General features: G+C 44.3%; 1 protein-coding gene across 1 annotated transcript in view; it reads left to right on the top strand.

Annotated features, from left to right (window-relative positions):
- The window catches only part of mast2 (microtubule associated serine/threonine kinase 2), a 205,078-nt gene that overhangs the window by 64,097 nt on the left and 120,981 nt on the right, over positions 1 to 20,000 (top strand). The window contains 3 exon segments of the mRNA XM_034582921.1: positions 3,803 to 3,834; positions 9,197 to 9,406; positions 17,342 to 17,433. Of these exon segments, the coding sequence (XP_034438812.1) occupies positions 3,803 to 3,834; positions 9,197 to 9,406; positions 17,342 to 17,433 (334 nt within the window).

Genomic DNA, 20,000 nt, shown 5'->3' with positions numbered 1-20,000 from the left:
GCGTCTTGTGTGTGTGTGTGTGTGTGTGTGTGTGTGTGTGTGTGTGTGTGTGTGTGTGTGTGTGTGTGTGTGTGTGTGTGTGTGTGTGTGTGTGTGTGTGTGTGTGTGTGTGTGTGTGTCATCGTGGAGTCTCTTTGTTATCACCGTTCTCTCATCAATATTCACAGTGTTGATAATGAATTCCTGCTGCCGGCTGCTGCAGCTGTAATTGTCTCCGGTGGAGCTCGGCTTCCCTGCGTCCTCCCGTTAATTGCGTGTTTTTAGCTCAACTAAAACATGTTATTATGATCGGGCCCCTGGGTGCAACAGCTAAATACACCCGACGCACACACTTTACATATAGACGCTTTACACTCACACACTCAGAGGAACACGACTCGCACGGCGCTCTCGGCTGAAGGTCTATGGTAAACATGTTACAATCCTCCTAAACTATGGTTTTTAATTTGTAATCAAACAGGAAAAATATGAATAGTAAATATTATATTATATTAAATGATAAATGATCATTATTGATTGAATAATGATCTGTGTGCTATTAGACGTTTCTCAGGTTTCTGTTTCATCTGAAGTTTTAGTCCAAGGCTCTGGATCCGTTCTCCAGGAAACACAAGGAGCTGAGACACAATCTGCTGTGTTGATGAGCTCTGGTTCTTAAATAACACAACGTTGTTTTCTTGAGCATTTTAAATTGGGAGATAAAGAAATAAAAAAGACGTGAGTGGACATGACGGCTCCTGAAAATGTAGCCAACGTATCTCTATCACCCCCTGGTGGCTGGCTGCAGTAAAGGTCATAAACCTCCTCTGTGTTAGCAGTTGGGACATGGACCAAACTAAATACTTGTTTGCAAAGTAGACTAACTAATTGTTTCTCAAAGATGATCTAGAAACACTCCTGCACAGACATCGGCACATCGATGGTATCGGGGATATTTTAGCTGAATTTCTGGAAGTGGAGCTGCGTCGTCCATCTTTATTTACAGTGGATGTAGAAGCTCTGTACCTCAGGCTCTCGGGTTTAGAATCTTGTGACCAACAAAACCAACTTTTTAAAATGTAAATGTCCTCAAGTGTTTGGAGGATGTGGTCGGTCCATTGTTGTTGTTGACGGTAGCTCTGGTGTTGCTGGGACAACAGTGACGTCTGTGATGTGGTTCTGTGGTGGTTCTCTAATAACCGGTTCTTAGAAGGAACCAACTGTGAAACCTGCTCTCACACCAACTCAGGTTCACGTCGCAGCTGGAGCTGCCTCAGCCTCACATCACGTCTTCTCAGGTTCTACTCTGAGCTGTTAACTCTTCGTCTTCATCCACTCACCCTCTCCTCTCTCACTCCGTCTCTCTAATTACATTACCCTCCCTCTCTCTCTCTCCCTCTCTCTCCCTCTCTCTCCGACATAAAGCGTATTATCTACCTCTGTCTTCCATCGAGAGCGCAGCGCTCCAGGCTCCGTGTTCTGCTCCTCACGCCACCCAGGATAATTTCATCATAGCTCGTAGCTTTGTGCCTGTTTGGCTTGTTTAACGTGTGTGTGTGTGTGTGTGTGTGTGTGTGTGTGGGGGGGGGTTATTAGCCATTGCTATTTTATTTTTCTCCCCCTCTTGGGTTATTTTTGCAGGGTGGCTGTGGGGTGAACATCCTCCCTGAGGACTCAGATCACAGCTGCAACACACACACACACACACACACACACACACACACACACACACACACACACACACACACACACACACACACACACTCAGTGTAATGTAATAAAGAGTCAGATGAGTGTGTGTGGGCGAATAGATGATAAGAGCATAAAGTGCTTAAACACACTGACAGACCTCCTCTCAGTTCTCTCTGTTTCTGACAGACAGGCAGACGGGTGAGTCACCCTGAGGGGGGAGGGGGGGGGGACAGGTCATAGGTCAAAGGTTAAGAGGTTGGTGAGAGTGGTGAAGATCAGGAGACAGTTTAAAGAGCCTGTTGATTTGTCTTCTCACTGGATGAACTGCACTGTTTTTCTGTTTGTTCGTTTCTGTCAGTTTATTATTTAGATTTTTACATTTTTTTACTTTAAATAGTCAACTTTATTATCTTTCTTATAGAATCTGTAAAGATTTACCCCCAGGAAACAAAAAGAGCTCTTAATAGTTTCCACTAAACCCATTGACCTTGTTAATAACACTTAAAATCCCATTTAACTTATATTCTTGAAGAGTTTAGACAAACAAAAACTAAATATGAATCAAGAGCCGGCGAAAATCTAACTTCTCAGTTAAGAAACAGGAAACATTTCTGAGGAAAGTTCGGAATCAAACACGTTTTAATAAATCACGTGTGTGTGGACTTTTGAAAAGTTAACCACCTGTGATTCACTGAGAATAAAGATGGACGACGCGTCTTCACTTCCTCCTGTTCCTCCTGATCGTTCATGGTGTCGAGCTCCTGACGAGACATCAGGTGCTCCACCAATCAGCTGTCAGTCGCAGCTGTCAATCACGACGTCTCAGCCTGTTCTGATATCATCAAATAACTAATGAGGTTAGAATATCTGCACTGATGGATAGGAAGAGAGTCTGATGACACAGCCCCCCCCCCCCCCCCCCACCCGCACCAACGCACTGTGTGTGTGTGTCAGATCAAATCATGTTTGGCAGCAGAGTCATAAAGTGTGTTCATACACATCTAACTACATGAACCTTTATGATTCATCATGTGTGACCAAGTCTTTGAGTTCTGAAAGATGCTGATTAGAGAAGTCGTCTTTACTGTTGGTTCAACTGCAGACGAACACAACTCTGTGACACACTACACAGATACAGTGAGGGGTTCATGAGAGAAAGTGTGTGTGTGTGGGTGGGTGTGTGTGTGTGTTTTTGTGTGTGTGTGTGTGTGTGTTCTCTCTGATGGACACTGATGAAGGTGTTAACGATGTTTTTCAAAGTAAAACCAGCTGTTGACCTACTTTGGGATCCTGGCAACAGAAGGTTTCAGCATCCACCCACCTTACCTACACACACACACTCACACACACAGACACACACACGCACACACTGATTAGTACTATTGGCCAGATGGGGCTCTCCAGGCAGGTTGTAATGTCGGTGGTCTGTTTACCTGTCAGAGCCCGGGGGGGGGGGGGGGGGGGGGGGGGGGGGGATTTCAGAATAAAAGCAGTTTAAAGTTCCCTGAAAAGCTGGTTCACACGTTCAATGTGAAAAGTGTTGGTTTCTTCTCATTAGTCTTTAGCTTCTGTTAATTAATGAGTCTGTAAATCACCGAGCTCAGTGTTGACGTGAGGAGAAGCTCATGATGATCAGTGACGCTCCACTGCCCCTCTGTGGCGGCTTGTAGGAGGTGCAGCTTCGGGGCACAAAGAAACATCATGTTTTCATACACGGATCGTTGTCTGATGACGTCTGTTTGAATTCAGAGTTCAGACGCTGAGTTCACGTCCGTCACAGACTCAGGTTCAGCTTCCTGGGCTTGTTTCAGCTCGACGTGTGCAAATGAGACTCGAGCTGAGGATCTGTGAAGGTTGTGGAATTAATTAAATTAATGTCACGAGTGCTGTGCTTGTTTAAAACGTGCTCGTTACTTTATAAATTGTTCATCATTTTATTCAGTCATGATCTAATTTCCTCAAACTGCTCATTAATAATAATAATATTCGAGCCTGATCAGAGGAAACAGTGAACTTACACATCTCTGAGACTCTATTGGCACCTGAACATTATAACATATCACACAATAAGAAATCTTAATAAAGTGTTCTTGTAATATTAATGAAACCTTTTCTTTCTTGTCTCTTCCAGAAGGAGCTGAGTCTTCCCAGAAGAGGCAGCTTGTAAGTACCGTCCTCTCTCTGCTTCCTGTTTCGTTTCCACTTGTACCTGGAAAGTTTTAAAGGTGAACTGCAATGAACCGAGCAGAGAAACACAACCTGCATGAGGTCGAATACGAAGAGGTGGAAGCTTCTGTTGTGTGATGCTTTGTGTGGTGTGCAGATTATAGCAAGAGGTAAAGTGTGTGTGTGTCTGTGGGTGTGGGTGTGTGTGTGTCTGTGGGTGTGGGTGTGTCCGTGTTTTGTCTCTCTGCTGTTAATGACGTAATGTAAAAAGCTTCCAGTAAAAGGTTAAAGGACAAAGTTTATAGGCCACTGAGTTCTTCTCTGTGTGTGTGTGTGTGTGTGTGTGTGTGTGTCTGTGTGTGTGTGTCTGTGTGCGTGTGTGTGTGTCAGAACAGCTGAGCATCCCACTGTTGATGGACGCAGATCTATTTTTAACGGCGTGTTCTGCTCGTGGCCGCTGATTTATTGTCTCGCTCCAAACGTTCGGGATGTTTGGAAACAGAAGCTGCACGTGCTGTGCTGCACGTCTGACCGTTTGGTGAAAGTCTAAAGTTTGGTCGTCGTGGTGAAATCGGTCGTCGTCACTCGTCGTCACTCGTCGTCTCCGTGTCTCCCTGAACGGGACCTTTAGCACCTCGGCAGCGGAGGTCACATGAGGTGCAGGGCACTGCACCAGCACACAGACACACACACCACAGGTTTCAAATATCGTACAGTTTAACTTCACCTCGACAACGTTTCATGGAGCAGAAACCATGTGGATCAAATCAAATATCTTTTCTGGTTTTGATCATATCCAGATTTGCAATTTTTACTTGAACCCAAATGACACCAATATAAAAATAGACGACATGACAGCTCCTAAAAACATCAGCTTAAACATCTGGATGTGGTGGCTGGCTGCAGTATCGGTCTTAAACTCCTCCTCCTCCATGTTAGCAGTTGGGACTGGATGGTCCTTCTGATCAAGTGTTCAAGTTTGGTTGTAATTAGTTATTTGATGATATAAACATGATTTTTAATGTGGAATAATGATGTGAAATGTTGTTTTACACTTTCACAAAGTTTCACTGACAATCAGCAGTTTTTTTATTGTTAGTCTGAACTTCTTCACAATCTTAAAATCGCTGGATAACCACAGACATAAAAATAGAAAATAAAAAGAAACAATAAAAGTATGAATTTGTGGCTGTGTAGCTGCAAACGGCCAATAAAAAGTTTTATATCTCCCAAATCTCTTTCTGTTTGAAGACACAGCTGCATCACAGGCCAGCGTGTGTGTTTGTGTGTGTTTGTGTGTGTACGTGTGTATATATGTGTGTTTGTATTCATGCCCTTACGGCTCCGCTGTGAGTCGACTGCAGAAGGTGGTGGCGTCCTGTTTTCTGATGAGCGCTGACCCAGCTCCTTTTTAACAGACACAACTCTGAAACTGTGTGAGGGTGTGTTTGATTGATTGATTGATTGATTGATTGATTGTCAATTCTCAGACAGAAAGTTGCTCAATCACTGTTTTCGTCGTCTTCATTTTCTCTTTAATCTTTGTCTGTTGCTCACACATCAGATCATATTCATATTATACTGTAGTTGTTACATGTGGAGCCTCAGTCGAACCGACGGTTCACACAGAAATATGTCAGTGATTTGTTAGGGTAAAAAGATTTTAGGGTTAAAACACACACACACACACACACACACACACACACACACACACACACACACACACACACAGATCCAGATTGATGCCTAATGACATCTCGTGTCTTGTGGCTGCTCCTGCGTCACTCCAAATTAACTGTGTGTGTGTGTCTGTGTGTGTGTGTGTGTGTGTGTGTGTGTGTGTGTCACAGAGCATTGTGTGTGTGATGGACATTGGTTATGAATTAGCGATCAGCATGTGAGCTGCATTTAGCCCATCGGGGTCAGCGGTGTTCCCCGGTCTTCTGGGAAGACGAGAACAGAGCGAGGACAGCTGCACTTCCTGCTCTGTCTCGTAACATGAGGACAATCATGTCCCGTGTCCCACAGAGGCTGAGGGCTTTTATCTTTATGGTTTTAATGTTCCATCAACGCTCGAACATTTCAAAGAAATGAAATCTGGATGAGGAGTAAACTGTTTATCACCTGTATTTTTAGTTTCAGCTTCAGGTTTCATGTTCCCTGCTGCAGCCGTATCTCAAGCAGGATTATTAACTGCTACTACTTTAATGGAAATAAATGTGTTTTAAAAATAAGAGGCGAGTAAAATGTTTAAGAAGTTATTGAAATAGTAATTTTGAAAGTTCAAAAAAAGTTATTTTATGTCAAATCTCGTAAAACAAGAAAGAATTCCAGTAGTTTTACAAATTCATGAAGGATAAAAAGATTTATTTAAAAAAGCAAACAAACGTCATACAAATGTGCAAATAGATAAAACTCAATTTTAAGTTATCAAGGTAAGTTCTTGATAAATAATTCATAAAAAGTTTGGACTAAATAAATAAAATCAAAATAGATCAAATGAATAAACAGAAAGATGAGAAGAAAGTTTAATCTAACTTTAAAATCAACTTTTCTCTTGATTTTAATTAAAGCTGATAATGATGAAGATCTACAATCATACAACAGCTACTTCTTGACTTTGTAAAAACCATAATAAGAGATGACACAGTGATAAACTTGAAGTCATGTGAATGAGGTCGAGAGCCTCAGTCTCCCTGCTCCGCCCCCCCGGTGACGACCCTCTGAGCTCGTGGAGGATTCAGTCTCTCGTCCCGTCCACAGCGATCACAGCCGGCTTCCACGAGCTGAAGGGGATTAACTGGCAGACTGTACCCAGGGACGGCTCTCTGCTCCTGGGCACATGCAGGTGGGAGCGTCCCCCTGGTCCATGTGAGAGGAGAGTGTGAAGTCTCAGTTTGTGACATCATGAAACCGCTCAGAACTCGACGTCCTCTCTGAGTTTGGGGATTTTTTTGGGATTCTGAAGGATTTAACATTTTTGTTTTTGTTTTTGAACCTTTGGATTATTCCAAGAAAGACAAACTGAGGAGGAGGGAATCCCAAGAGAGTGGATGTGAACTTCTGCTCACAGACGAGTGTGTGTGTGTGTGTGTGTGTGTGTGTGTGTGTGTGTGTGTGTGTGTGTGTGTGTGTGTGTGTGTGTGTGTGTGTGTGTGTGTGTGTGTGTGTGTGTGTGTTTTGAGGCAGTGTGTTAGTTTGTGACTCAGCAAGTGGCTGCTCGCTGGTGAAGGAACACTCTACCCCAGATACCTCACATTACTGAGTGTGTGTGTGTGTGGAGATAAGGCAGGTGCTGACCTAACACACACACACACACACACACACACACGCTCTGGTCATTCCTGTATATTTAAAAGTGTTGTCAGTGGAGGACTGAGCTCAGCGTTGTGGTCGTGTGGAGCAGCTTCAGCATGTGTTTGACGGACACCCGATGCAGAGTGGTGGATTATTAAAGATTACAGCTGAGCCTTTTGTCCCGGGACACACGATGAAGAGGAGGAAGGAGAGAGCAGGAGCCCCACACCTCCGCCTCCAGTAAGAGACTGTGTGTGTGAGATGCAGTAGATCAGATTTATATCTAGACAGCCAGTTGTGTATTTGTCTTTCTACAGTATCTTTACATGACTGATCCTAGAACAACAACCTCAAACATCCTGAATTACACAAACAAAGAAGAAGAGAAAGTGCAGCTTTGCCCTTCTAGCTGCTGAACACTTTCCTGCTGCTGCCCCCTGCTGTTGGTTTACAGAGAACCAGTGAGTTGAGGGTTTGAGTGTGAAGACGATGACTGAGAGCAGAGAGAAACAGGAACATCATGTGTTCACTTCCTCTGACACAGGAAGTGAATAAGTTACGTGTCAGGCAGGTTCAGCTGCATGGGACTGATTGGATTCAGCAGAACTTTACTCTAATGACTCTAACCTGTCTCACTCCTCTTTATTCATTCACACTTTGTTAACTGGGACGATCTTAACGTGATTCCATCGTTATCAAACCTGTAAAAGTGATTCAAACTTCAAAAACAGACTTTATTCTGCAGTTTAAAAACCTTTAGAAGTCTTTAGATGTCATATGTATGGCTAAAAACAATATTGACTTGTATTATAATTTTTTTGTTGACTTATGTATTTACATTCCTTCTGATCAGTCGAACTTAAACGTCTCTCAGATTGAACTGGTTGAAATCTGTTTCGTTCAGTATTTGGTGAAGGAGCTAAATGGCCCCAGACGGGCCTGAGTGCTGCTCGTCCTGGAAACACTTCACATACTGAACATGTAGCTCTCGTCCTCCCAGCAGGGGGGCTCACCTGTTCTGTCCCACCCAGCGGGGGGGGGGGGGGGGGGGGGGGGGGGGGGGACATGGAGACCACCACCCGACCGCCCTGTGGGTCTGTGCCAGCTGAACGCTGCAGAGGCAGATCTCCAGTAGATCTTTGTCTGAGCTCACACTTTGATTTGTATCCACGTGAATTCAGTCAGTGAGCTGTTATTGTTTGACTCGTCCTGACTCCGATCCCTTCAGTGTCACTATGACTGGAATTCTTTGGTTGTGCTGCCATCTCTGTGAAGCTGGTCCAGTCGTGATGATTGATGGCGCGGGGGGGTTCATCAGGCCGGCAGACAGTGAGGATCAGCAGGTTGAGTCTGGCACTGAGAGCCGGAGCTTAACAGACGAAACAGTTCCCTGAGCTTCTGTTCAACAGTTAAATGAACTCACGACATCACATAAGTGAAGCTTTTTAAAGATTAAAGCCTCTTTTCTTTATCGGTGTAGTCGAGGTTACTCAGGCAGAAAAGTTCAAATTCTCCTAATAAGAGCTTCAGTAACTTTTAAAGACACAAATCCACCAAATGTAAATCTGTAACATGTGAAATCTGTAACATGTGAAATCTGTATTTCTAAGGCTCTAAATATCTAAATGAAAACATCACAATGACGACAAAGGTTGTATTGAAAGCTTAAAATAAAACGTCTATCTCTTATCTCTCTTATCTTCTGTTTCAGGTTTGATAATTCAAATATATTCACTAAGGGGTATTTATTTAACAAATTATTTAACAATTAAACTGTTAAACATGTGCATGAAAACGCAAATGTGTGATTTTAATATTATTCTTATACGTATTATATTGTATATGTGTTTTTTCTGACCTGAGGCTGAGAAGAAAAACACTGGAGGAAAGTTTAACAACAGTTTTTATTTAAATAGTCGAGCACTGCACAGACACACACACACACACACACACACACACAGACACACACGGTTGCACAGTTCTCGTCACACATCCCTCTATCCTCGCCCCTTTGCTCTTCATCCTTTCTTCCTCTCCCCTCCTCTCCCTCCTCTGTTGGCAGAATCTGGTCGCCGGCTCAGCTGCGTTGCCACAGCAACAGCAGCCTCCTCCAGCACCTGCTGTCCCCCACTTCCTTTCATCCCTCTGCCGCTCAGGCGCCCGTCATCACCCTCTCTCCCTCCTCTTTCTCCTCCTCCTCTCCCCCCCTCTGTTCCTCTGACGGCCCTCTGTCAGCCCCTGTTCACCAGCGAGGAAACCCCTTCCTCTGGAGGTAAGGCTCTGGCTGTGTGACCCATCCAACCCCCCCCCCCCCCTCACCTCTGATAACAAACCTGTCTGCTTGTGTGTGGTTGTGTGTTTGCCTCCATTAGCCACTTTCCTGACCCTCTGTTTTCTAGCGTTTGTGTGAAGTAGAAAATTCCTGAGTTGGACGAAGCAACAAATAGAACTAATGAGCTTTGTTTGTCTGATGAAACTAAAAATAGACAACTGACCTGTTCCGGCTGCTTTAAGGAGAAAATGAGTTTCTTTTGCAACTTGTTCCAACTTGTTCCCTTTTTAAAACGATTTGCCTAAGAGCTTGTTTATGTTCAGCGTTAGATAAACACACAGAAAGCGACGGCGTCCGTTCTCTGTGTTTGTTGTGCGTCTCCTGAAAGCTGCGGATACTGATGAAGCAAACACAAAGAAGCAGTACCATCAGAAATCAAGGGGGGGGGGGGGTGGGCGGTGTAGTCAAAAGCTCAAGCGAAACGACCGATGGACACGAGACAGATATTTCGACAGTGGAGAGACTTTAGGAGTTGGACCAAATCAGCCACTTTAACCTCTTTCACTCAAGAGGAACATGATCACAACTTCCTCCAGCGGCTCCATGTCCGTCAGAGACTCAGCTCTTAACAATACACACGAGTGAGGCTGATTCTGTGTGAGACACTGACAGAGACCTCTGGGACAGGTACATCGTGATATGGGTCATTTTTCACTGTTTTACATCCTAATTTTACTCAGACCTAAATTTAGAGCCTGACTCATCTGGTCGAGCTGTGAGTGAAGATCCTAAAAGATCCCTGTGAAATGTTAAATCATGTATCTGAGGAAAGAAACCAGCGTTTACTCGTAACATAAAGAACCAGCAGCCGGGGGTGCTGAGGAAATCATTGATACGATTCAGGACGGAGACAAACATCTGGTGATAAACATCTGTAAACTGATCCTGGAGAGAGAGAGAGAGAGGAGGAAAGAGCATCAGAGAGGGAGGGAGGGAGACACTGCTGAGCGGAGAGAGAGGATCAGAGAGAGAGCGAGAGAGGAAGGGAGGGTTCACACACACAGACACACACACACACACAGACACACACTCTGTTGCTGATGTGACAGCCGTAGGGCCGGCCAGCCGGCGTCTGTTTGTTGAGCGCCGCGCGTCAGAGCGATGGTCGAGCGTGTGCGTGAGCGTTAGCATGTCTGACTCCTTCTGGACGGTGCTCTCCAATTTCTCGCTTCCTGAGAGAAACATGCTGCGTCGCTCCAAGAGGTAACGACTCCTCCACATTCTCTCACTTCTTCATCATCCCTCTGCTCACCTGCCTTCATCTGCACTTTCCTCTTCCTCTCTTTACTTCTTTCTTTCACTGCGACACATATCTTCCTTCCTCTTTTCTCCTCCTCCTCCTCTTCCTCCTTTCTGCATGTTGTTGATGCTCAGCAGGAATTTCTCATGAAGGTCATCGAACTAGATTTGTCTTTTGATGGATAAACAGGTCATTGTGTCTGTGTGTGTCTGACTGTGTGTGTGTGTGTGTGTGTGTGTGTGTGTGTGTGTGTGTGTGTAGCTGTCATGTGCAGCACTGCTGGTATGTGTCTGCAGTGTGTGTTCTTTCTTTATTAGATTTCATCAGTCTGCGTATTATCTGCGTCTTTGTGATGCAAGTGCAGCTTTCAAGGGAAAATCTGACGTCCAAGCAGACATCACTGTTTGTCCTCATTTCTGTGTCTCTCTCTCTCCTGTCGTTCCCTCAGTTGACCTCTCCTCTTCCTCTCCTCTTCCTCACCTCCTCCTCTCCTCTTACTCTCCTCTTCCTCCCCTCTCTCTCCTCTCTGTCCAGCCAGAAGTGGCTTCTCCTCCATGAAAGGGAGGAAGAGGCAGAGCTGTACTTCTCACTTTGAAGCAGCAATTTTCTTCCTCCTCCCTGTAATAACAGTAGCTGCCACACACACACACACACACACTCAGGGACACACTTCTGTGCTCCGTGCCACCGCCCCCTGTTGTGTGTGATTGTCTCTGCAGTGTTTTTAAAAGGGGCTTGTGAAGTGAGACAGGAGCGACGCCTGCATAGCAACAGGCTCGGACACTTTTTGTGTTGGATGAAGTCTGCAGCTCGTGTGGAGCCGGAATCGAGACTTGACCGATTCATCGCTCGCACACAAAGACTCTGAAGAGTCAATTCTCTCTTTTCAACACAAGATACCACACACAGATAAATCCTTCATCATCCTGATGATCCGTTTCTGAATCAAGAAATGTCAGACAGGGTTTTTGCCTCTCGACCCTTCAAGCTTTTCTTGTGCAAAGTATATATATTTATATATATTGTGTGTTTTGTTATTGTTCTGTCCTCCATGTTGTAAAAGACAAGGTCACAGCATCACATGCACTGACCTTTATTTAGATGAAGACACAATGTCCCTGTCGGTCGGTCGGACAAGAGTTTGATTTGATTGATGGAAAAATGTATATATTCATTTATTTTGTCACTTGTCAACTCTCCACCTGGCTTCTTCTGGTTGGGAAGTTCAGACAGACTTCTGAGAGCAGACGTTGGACATGATTGTGATCATGAAATCACACACAAACATGCACACACACACACACACACACACACACACACACACACACACACAGGTTGCAGACAGGAGTTGTTCCCGCAGATTATCACACGACGTAGAGTTTTTATTAACTTCATTGAGAAGAAGAAGGGACGCTCCATTTATCGAGGTTTTTATAAAGATGGTCTCTAAGTGATTAGAAAAGAGCAGAGGAGCAGATGTTTAAGTTAACACTCAAACCGGCCTTTGATAAATGTCCTCACTCTGTTGGGTCTATGCTCCAAATGGTCCTCACAGATACATAAGTACAAGTACACACACACACACACACACACACACACACACACACACACACACACACACACACACACACTGTTGTCACATTGATTTCCTGTCCAGACTTTAACCTGCAGTACAACATTATTGAATGGACTTTAGGAAATGAGTTTAGCTGTAGATCTTATCCACGTATGCTCACCTGCTGTCTGATGTGTGTGCGTGTGTGTCTGTGCGTGTGCATGTGTGTGTGTTGCAGTGTGTTTAGCTGAACGCCCACACATCTGTTTGCTCATCTGTCTTTATCTCTGCTGTCGGCTCCGTGTCAGAGTCGACTTCTTTCTCTTGTGAGAGTCACGATCACTAACTCATTGCATTCTGAGTTTATACAGTTTTTCATGTTAGAGTTAAAACACGAGTAAATACACACGTTCAAAAAGTGAAACACACCAGACCTGCAGTTTAACAACAGGATGACACGGTTTCTCCAGGTTCCTGCACGTAAATCTGTAAGTGTTTAAAACACTGTTAAAGTTAACATGACAGTGTCACTGTGTCTTAATACTGCACAACACACAACACACATCACACAACACACATCAGCTCTGTGATGAGGCTCAAGTCTGTATCACTGTGGCAAATATTAGAAACTGTACACAAACAATAAAGCTCATCGCAGCAGGTCCCTGGTTTGACTCCGACCGGCCGACCCACTATATCCTTCACTGCAGCTACCAAAATAAAGGCATGGGAAAGCCCCGATAATAATCATGATTATTATCAATAATAATAATAACAAGAAAAAGCACATGAAGCTGTTTTTATTTACACTTAACTTTTAAAACAATAACACAAAATAATATTGTCTCATCACAATATGATTTCAGTAACAGTCGATGATTATATTATTATTATTATTATTATTATTATTATTATATAATATTTAAATAGTTCAACATTAAGGGAAACATGTTTGTTAAAGCTGGAGTCACGACTGGTTAGCCTAGCTTAGCATTAAGAGTGGAAACGGGGGGAAACAGCTAGCGTGGCTCGGTCAAAGTCGTTAGTTAACGTTTAGCTGCGTCCTGATTCTGGAGACGTCTTCGTGAGCCGGACTGAAAAGAGACGGTCGGGTCTGAGGACGATTTCCTGTCTTGCTCTACTGTTGCGTCATCTGAGCGGCTGCACTCCCTGTAGCTCAGCCATCCAGACAGCTAGCTTGTTATCTTCATCATCAGTGCAACAATGAATCCTCCTCCTCCTCCTCTTCCTCCTCTTCCTCTTCCTCCTCCTCCTCCTCCTCCTCCTCCTGTTGGATCTTTGCTGCTCGCGAACAGGAAGGAAATTACATTTCTTAAAAGACAGCTTCTGTTAAAGAAAGAAATGAAACTGAGCAGAACCGTTCTGAGCTTTTACCTGACTGCTGCTTTGATGGTGGCAAGAGGCTTTACACACACACACACACACACACACACACACACACACACACACACACACACACACACACACACACACACACACACACACAGTTATATTGCCTTCAGTCAGTTCTGCACACTGGACCCAAAAGTGCCTGCAGGAGAAAGTTCCCCCAGAGGATCTGAGTCATTGGACGTCTTCTGTCTCCAAACAGACTCAGTCTTTCAGGAGCTGATACATCCTGAAGAGTGGTTTTATCTGATCACTCCTGTCGCTCTGCTGCTCCTCTCGTATCACTGCAGCTCTGTCACGTCCTGTTCTCCCTCCGCAGACGTTTGACAGGTGTGTTTGCCTCAGATGTCAAATTTATATTCATGAGACGTCCATGAAGTTTTGTACATTAGCTGCTCAACAGCAGCCGAGTGAGAGATTAACCTGCACAAACTAAACCATCAGTTCAGTGGGAATGATTATTATTAGTATTATTATAATAAAATACAGCATTACCCCTCACTCTGCTTTATTTACACCATCAAAGCAGGTGAGCAGATTTCTACTTAACTTCCCATTCACGCTCCTGCTCCCCAGAGGAAGAACCCTTTACCTGTTTTCACTCAGCAGCGTATGTGACATTTACTGCTCCACCGAGGATGCACCCTTTAGGTCTGACCCACTGACCTTTACTCTAAAGCAGAACAAATAGTGTGTCTGTCGCTACCAGCAGAGAAACACACCTGCAGACACACACTCACACTTCTGTGTTTCTGTCTCTTCAGAGTTTACTATTCCCATAATGCACCTCTTCATGTGTTTGTGTATGTGTGTGTGTGTGCAGGTTTCTATGAGTTCACACAAAGTGTACAATTCCATCACACTTCCCTGGAAAATTGAGAAAAGCGTAAATTGTGTGTGTGTGTGTGTGTGTGTGTGTGTGTGTGTGTGTGTGTGTGTGTGTGTGTGTGTGTGTGTGTGTGTGTGTGTGTGTGTGTGTGTGTGTGTGTGTGTGTGTGTGTGTGTGTGTGTGTGTGTGTGTGTGGACCACATGCTGGGCTCAAACTGCTGATGCTGCACATCTCAGCAGATGGCAGGAGACACACACACAGCATGTCATATCTACATGCACTAATTATTCATCAAATGGGTTTGAAACAAGCTGCCAATATATCAAACACCTAATAATCTCTCACAGGTTTTTGCTATATAAAAATGCCTTTGAAGGAAATGCCCTCAAACTCAATGTCTCAAGGCGACAACTGGTCCTCACAAAGATGGAAATAGCAGAGCACATAACCAGAAAATTAACCAATGAGATGAAAGACGCAACACTGATCATTTTACCGTCGCAAATCGTATCTTTAGTCACTCATCCAGGATCCAGACGGGTTCAGCCTTTCGGAAAAACTTAATTACAGCCAGCATATGTGATGAGCTAATTAACACACAACCACACACACAGACACACACACACACACACACACACCTGCCAGCGCTGTCAGAAATTTCAAACCCTCAAAATCAGGAAATATGTTTCATAGAAGAAGACACTGGTTTATATCAGGGCCTCTGCAGTTTCCTTTCTGTACAACAGAAGACGTTATTTAATAATGTGAGTGCTGAGAGCTCCACTGATTTAATCTGATATGATCCTTTCAGAGACATATTAAATCTGCGTGGATCTTTCTTGATATTAAAACTCTATTTATAATTATTTATAAAAATGTTATGATTGAACTGTAAAATACAAAACCTCGATTGCATTTCTTTCTCAGAGGGAGACAACAGAGCCGCCTGCAGATTATAAAACTGTGTCATCATCAGCACAGACGTCAGTGGTGTGTTAAACTGTGAACAGGGGAGGACCCACAATAGATCCCTGAGGAACTCCATTAAAAATAACGATGGCATCTTTCTCAACTTGCACCGTATTCCGCCGAGTGTTTTATTGTCAGACGTGTTACTTTAGAAACACATCATCAGTGTGGAGCCTCATCACAGCGCCTGTCCCAGCTGTAATTTCCTCAGAGTGTAACGAGCCTCGCTTCGCCTCCCGTCAGTACGAACACGCTCGCTTCAGAGCAACTGACAAAGAGGAGAAATGCTGTGAGCTCGACCTGTGGATGTTTGAAGCCGTTCGGCGTGAAGACTGTTACTTCATTTCCTCCTGTCTTCTGTCTGGGGACGGATGTCACAGCTTAAAGCAGATTGTTCTTTTCCCTGCAAGCTTCTTTTGTGCAGCAGCGTGTACACGCAGACACACACACACACACACACATACACATACACACACACACACACACAACACTCACAGACACAACACAGTCATCTCAGCTCAGTGGGGATCTGAACTCAAACCATTTCACTGCAGGATCCACCTCGTAATGTCTCTTCTACCATTAGAGAAGGAGCCTGAATTGACAGATTGATAAAAACCAACAAGAGCAGACAGAACATAGAAACTGTCCAGGTGCATCACGTACCTTTGAGAAACCAGGAAACTCAGATGGTAAAGACATTTATTTTTTAAATTCCTGCACCCGTCCATTTGACCTTGGGTTACGCTGCCCCCCCCCTTCACCACATTTTACGTAAATTGGTTCAGTAATCAGTGATTAGCATTAATCCTGCAAAAAAAAAAAAAAACTGCTGCGGAAAAGATAATCTCCTTAGTGGAGTTAATAAAGATTCTTCGGGTTTCCAAAGCGGATTAAAATCATTTAGTTGACTTAACATATTAATGCATATTCATGTTTTGCAGTAGAGATCTGGCAGTTTTTTAAAGGTACTTTGGAATAAATGCTGTTGTCTCCACTTGAGGATCTGTAGCTGTGTCCGGGTTCAGGGGCCAGGACGCGTTCTGCATTGACCACGATATGAGACAGTCTGGAGGCCCCGCCCTTACTGCTGTCGCCTAGCAACAGAGCTGCAGTTGGACACGACAAGAAAGTTTTACTGACCCTTGTTTTTTTTAGCATGTGTACTATTACCTGTTCAGTGTATTTGTGTGGTACATTGTGATACTTCTCATCACCAAAGCACAATCTGTAGGCGCTGTGATGCAATCGGTGTGTGAATGCAGCCTCTGAGGGATTCAACCTTGTGACTCAGTAAAGGTCGAGTCAGGGCCGTACTTGTTTACATTAGAAACTGATGGAGACAAATGTACGTTTGTACTAAACCTTAAAGTAAATGTAGGACGAACAGAATCGTGTTCTGGTGACTGAAGGGGAAACTACAGTAAATGCTGTTTGTGGGTCAGTGGTTGTGACAGTTGTGTGTTGCATGATGGCAGCTGTGATTTTGTCCATTGTCTTTGTGTTTCATCGCCGTCCTCTGGTGCGAAGGACGCTACGTGCAGACCCGCTCCTGCCTGAGTGAATCTCTAACATCTGTGCGCCCGTCGGCAGCGAGTGCACAGATGTGCCGTCTGTGCGATCGTGTGTTGGACAGTGAGCGGACACCTGCTTGTGTTAACACGGAGCTGTGTGTAACTAATGACTGACTTTTACGTTCCTGACAGCGTGTGAGGCGAATGTGTGTCTGAGTAACGACTCTGGGAAACTGTAAATCTCTCTGGTTCATTGCAAAGCTCCTTTAAAGTCCAGCTTTTATAGATGGTTGTAATGTGGAAATCCTCACTTTGACTGAGGACAAATCACTTAACGGGTCTGGTTTCTGTCCTCAGCTGTCGGACGAGCAACAGGAAGAGCCTGATTGTGACGTCCAGCACCTCCCCCACCCTCCCCCGACCACACTCACCTCTGCATGGACACACAGGTAACACACACTTACTGGATACACCCCCGACTGTTGACCTCTTCAAATCATAGGATGTGTTTTTTAAAGGGCTGAACTTTCCCACTGGCCTGAACATAAACTATATTTATTTTCCTACATAAAAATGTACTTTAATCTTTTTAAAGAGTGTGTGTGTGTGTGTGTGAGTGAACTAACACTAGTGTGTGAGGTGTGTTACCAGGAGTTGTGTTGTTTACTATCACAGCTCAATTAACACCTCAGACTTCAGCTCAGGCAGATGTAGTGTGATGCTCTGGATTAAAGCAGAACCTGCTTGTATCCGACGATGCGACGTGAAATCGATTTCCTGCCACTTTCCTGGAAACCTTGTTCGTTCATCTCCGCTCTGTTCACCTTGAAGGGGCAAAGGAAACGTACACTGACAGGATTTCTGTTGAACACGCCTGACAGCATGTAAAACTGTAGAATCTACCACCAGCATCCCAACTCCCCCGTCTACTCGTCAAATATAAAGAGAGAGAGAGGAACAACAGTCACGTTGATCGATGGAGACTGAAGGAAAGTGAGCGAAATGAAGATCGGAAGGACAGGATAAAAATGGATTGGACAGAGGAGAGAAAGACAGAGATTCAATCTCCTCATTAACTGAGTGTTTGTGCACGTCCACGCTCAGTTGACAGAGTCGCACACGTTTCATTTCCTGCTGAGGAAGTAATAGAAGTTGCAAAACTGTCAGTCACACACACACACACACACACACACACACACACACACACTTTGTTTTGTTGTCATGGCTTTTTATCCAGTTCAGATGATTAGAAGTAGAACTTCAATCAATCCAATTTGAATTGTAGATCCTCCTTTGGTGAATTTACACCTGAACTTTCATGTGGTCAAGTTTTGAACCCTAATTCAAGGGCAGATTTAAATTGGGGTTTAAACACTATACAGCCAACTGTCAATCAAAGTCAATGTTCTGCCCATTTATCCTCTGCACAACAAAATCACTAAGTGCTTTGCAAAAGAAATAAAAACCAGACGAAACAATCAAACTGAGACACGAGGAAATAAAAATAATAAAACAAGATCAGATAAATAAGAACAGTCAGTTCAGATAAAAGCTGATGTCAAACAAAGAGTCGTAAAAAGTTTACGACGACATTTAAAAGGAAAGTTGAACATCATCTCTATGTTCGGAGCTAATAATAGACTTTGAGAGGCAGATGAATAGTGGTGGAGTCAGGAAGTCAGAACATGTGAAGAACTCACATTGTCACATCCACACGAGTTTGTTTCAGCACAAACACAGAAACATCAGTGAGACTCGAAAGCTGTTTTCAGACCTGAGCTGAAGTCTGGAACTTCTCCTGCAGCCACCTGGTTAAATGTGTGGAAGCTTCCCAGAGAGCGAGTGGACGTGTGGATGAGGTTTCTAACACGTGACGGACGTGAAACTGGAAGAACACAAACATCTCAGGATGAAGAAGAGGAGCCGTACACGTAGAAGACGAAGACGTCCACTTGGAAACACGAGGAGATTCCAGATCTTCTGGTGATGAGGGCCGACGCCGGTGTGGATGAGCTGTAAACAACAACACTGATCTTTCCACAGCAGAGTTTATACGTCATGTCCCGCCTCCTGCTGCTCTACAGGCTCCGCCCCTGCTGCTCTACAGGCTCCGCCCCTCGCCTGGATGTTCCCACATGTTCCTGTTTGAACGAGTCGGGACCCGACAACCTGCTGCTGCTGCTCCACAAACACCAACTACACAACATGTCCTGATGCTATTTCATGAAATCAGCTTGAGTGACTGTTCAGAACATGAAGAACTTGAGGGACACATGATTTTGTGATGTAAAAAGACTGAGTTCAGGTTTGTGGTGTTGTTCTGGTCACACTGGTCCAGAATCCTCCTTCGTTCTTTCTCTTCCTGTTTTCCTCGTCGTCTCCATCTTCGTCCTCCAGACTGCTGTGGCTGCTGTGGCTGCTGCGTCTCCATGGTAACACAGCCACCGGTCTTCAGTCGTCCTCTCACTCCCGTCTCTTCTGTCTCTCCCTGCCGAGGAAACAAATACGACTAATTAAATATCATTAATTAATCTCACTGCTTCTCAGTTTTCATTTTCTCTCTTGTTGCTTCATGGAAAATACAACATCTTTTCCTTCTGTTCATGTTTAGATGTTTGCATTGAAGCTTAAACACAGTTTCAGCTTCAACACAAACCTTTATCTGTGAAAGCAGAGCTGTGAGATCTCATTGTGGGCAGGTACTGATTAATATGCACCACTGGAGACCATTAAACCTTCTCTTCATTCCACAGAGCGGTTTTATTCGTAGGTGATTGCTTCTATCTTCCTCTTCTTTCTCTCAGTCTGTCGCTCCGGCCCCTCATCAGGGTTTCAATCATTCACTTTACTGCTCGTCACAAGGAGATTCCTCTGTCTAATATCCTGAGGGGCTGATGAGAACCAATCTTCTCCAGAAATGACTTTTATTAAATGTTCACATTCTGCATAAATTCCTTGTTTCAGCTCGTGTTGCCACTTCTGCCGTCTCTTTCTTCTTCTTCTCGTTCTTCCCTCT

This window comes from Hippoglossus hippoglossus, chromosome 4, assembly GCF_009819705.1.
Source record: "Hippoglossus hippoglossus isolate fHipHip1 chromosome 4, fHipHip1.pri, whole genome shotgun sequence".
Classification (NCBI taxonomy): Eukaryota; Metazoa; Chordata; class Actinopteri; order Pleuronectiformes; family Pleuronectidae; genus Hippoglossus; species Hippoglossus hippoglossus.
Note: the sequence above shows the minus strand (reverse complement) of the source record. Positions and strands in the feature narration are given on the sequence as shown.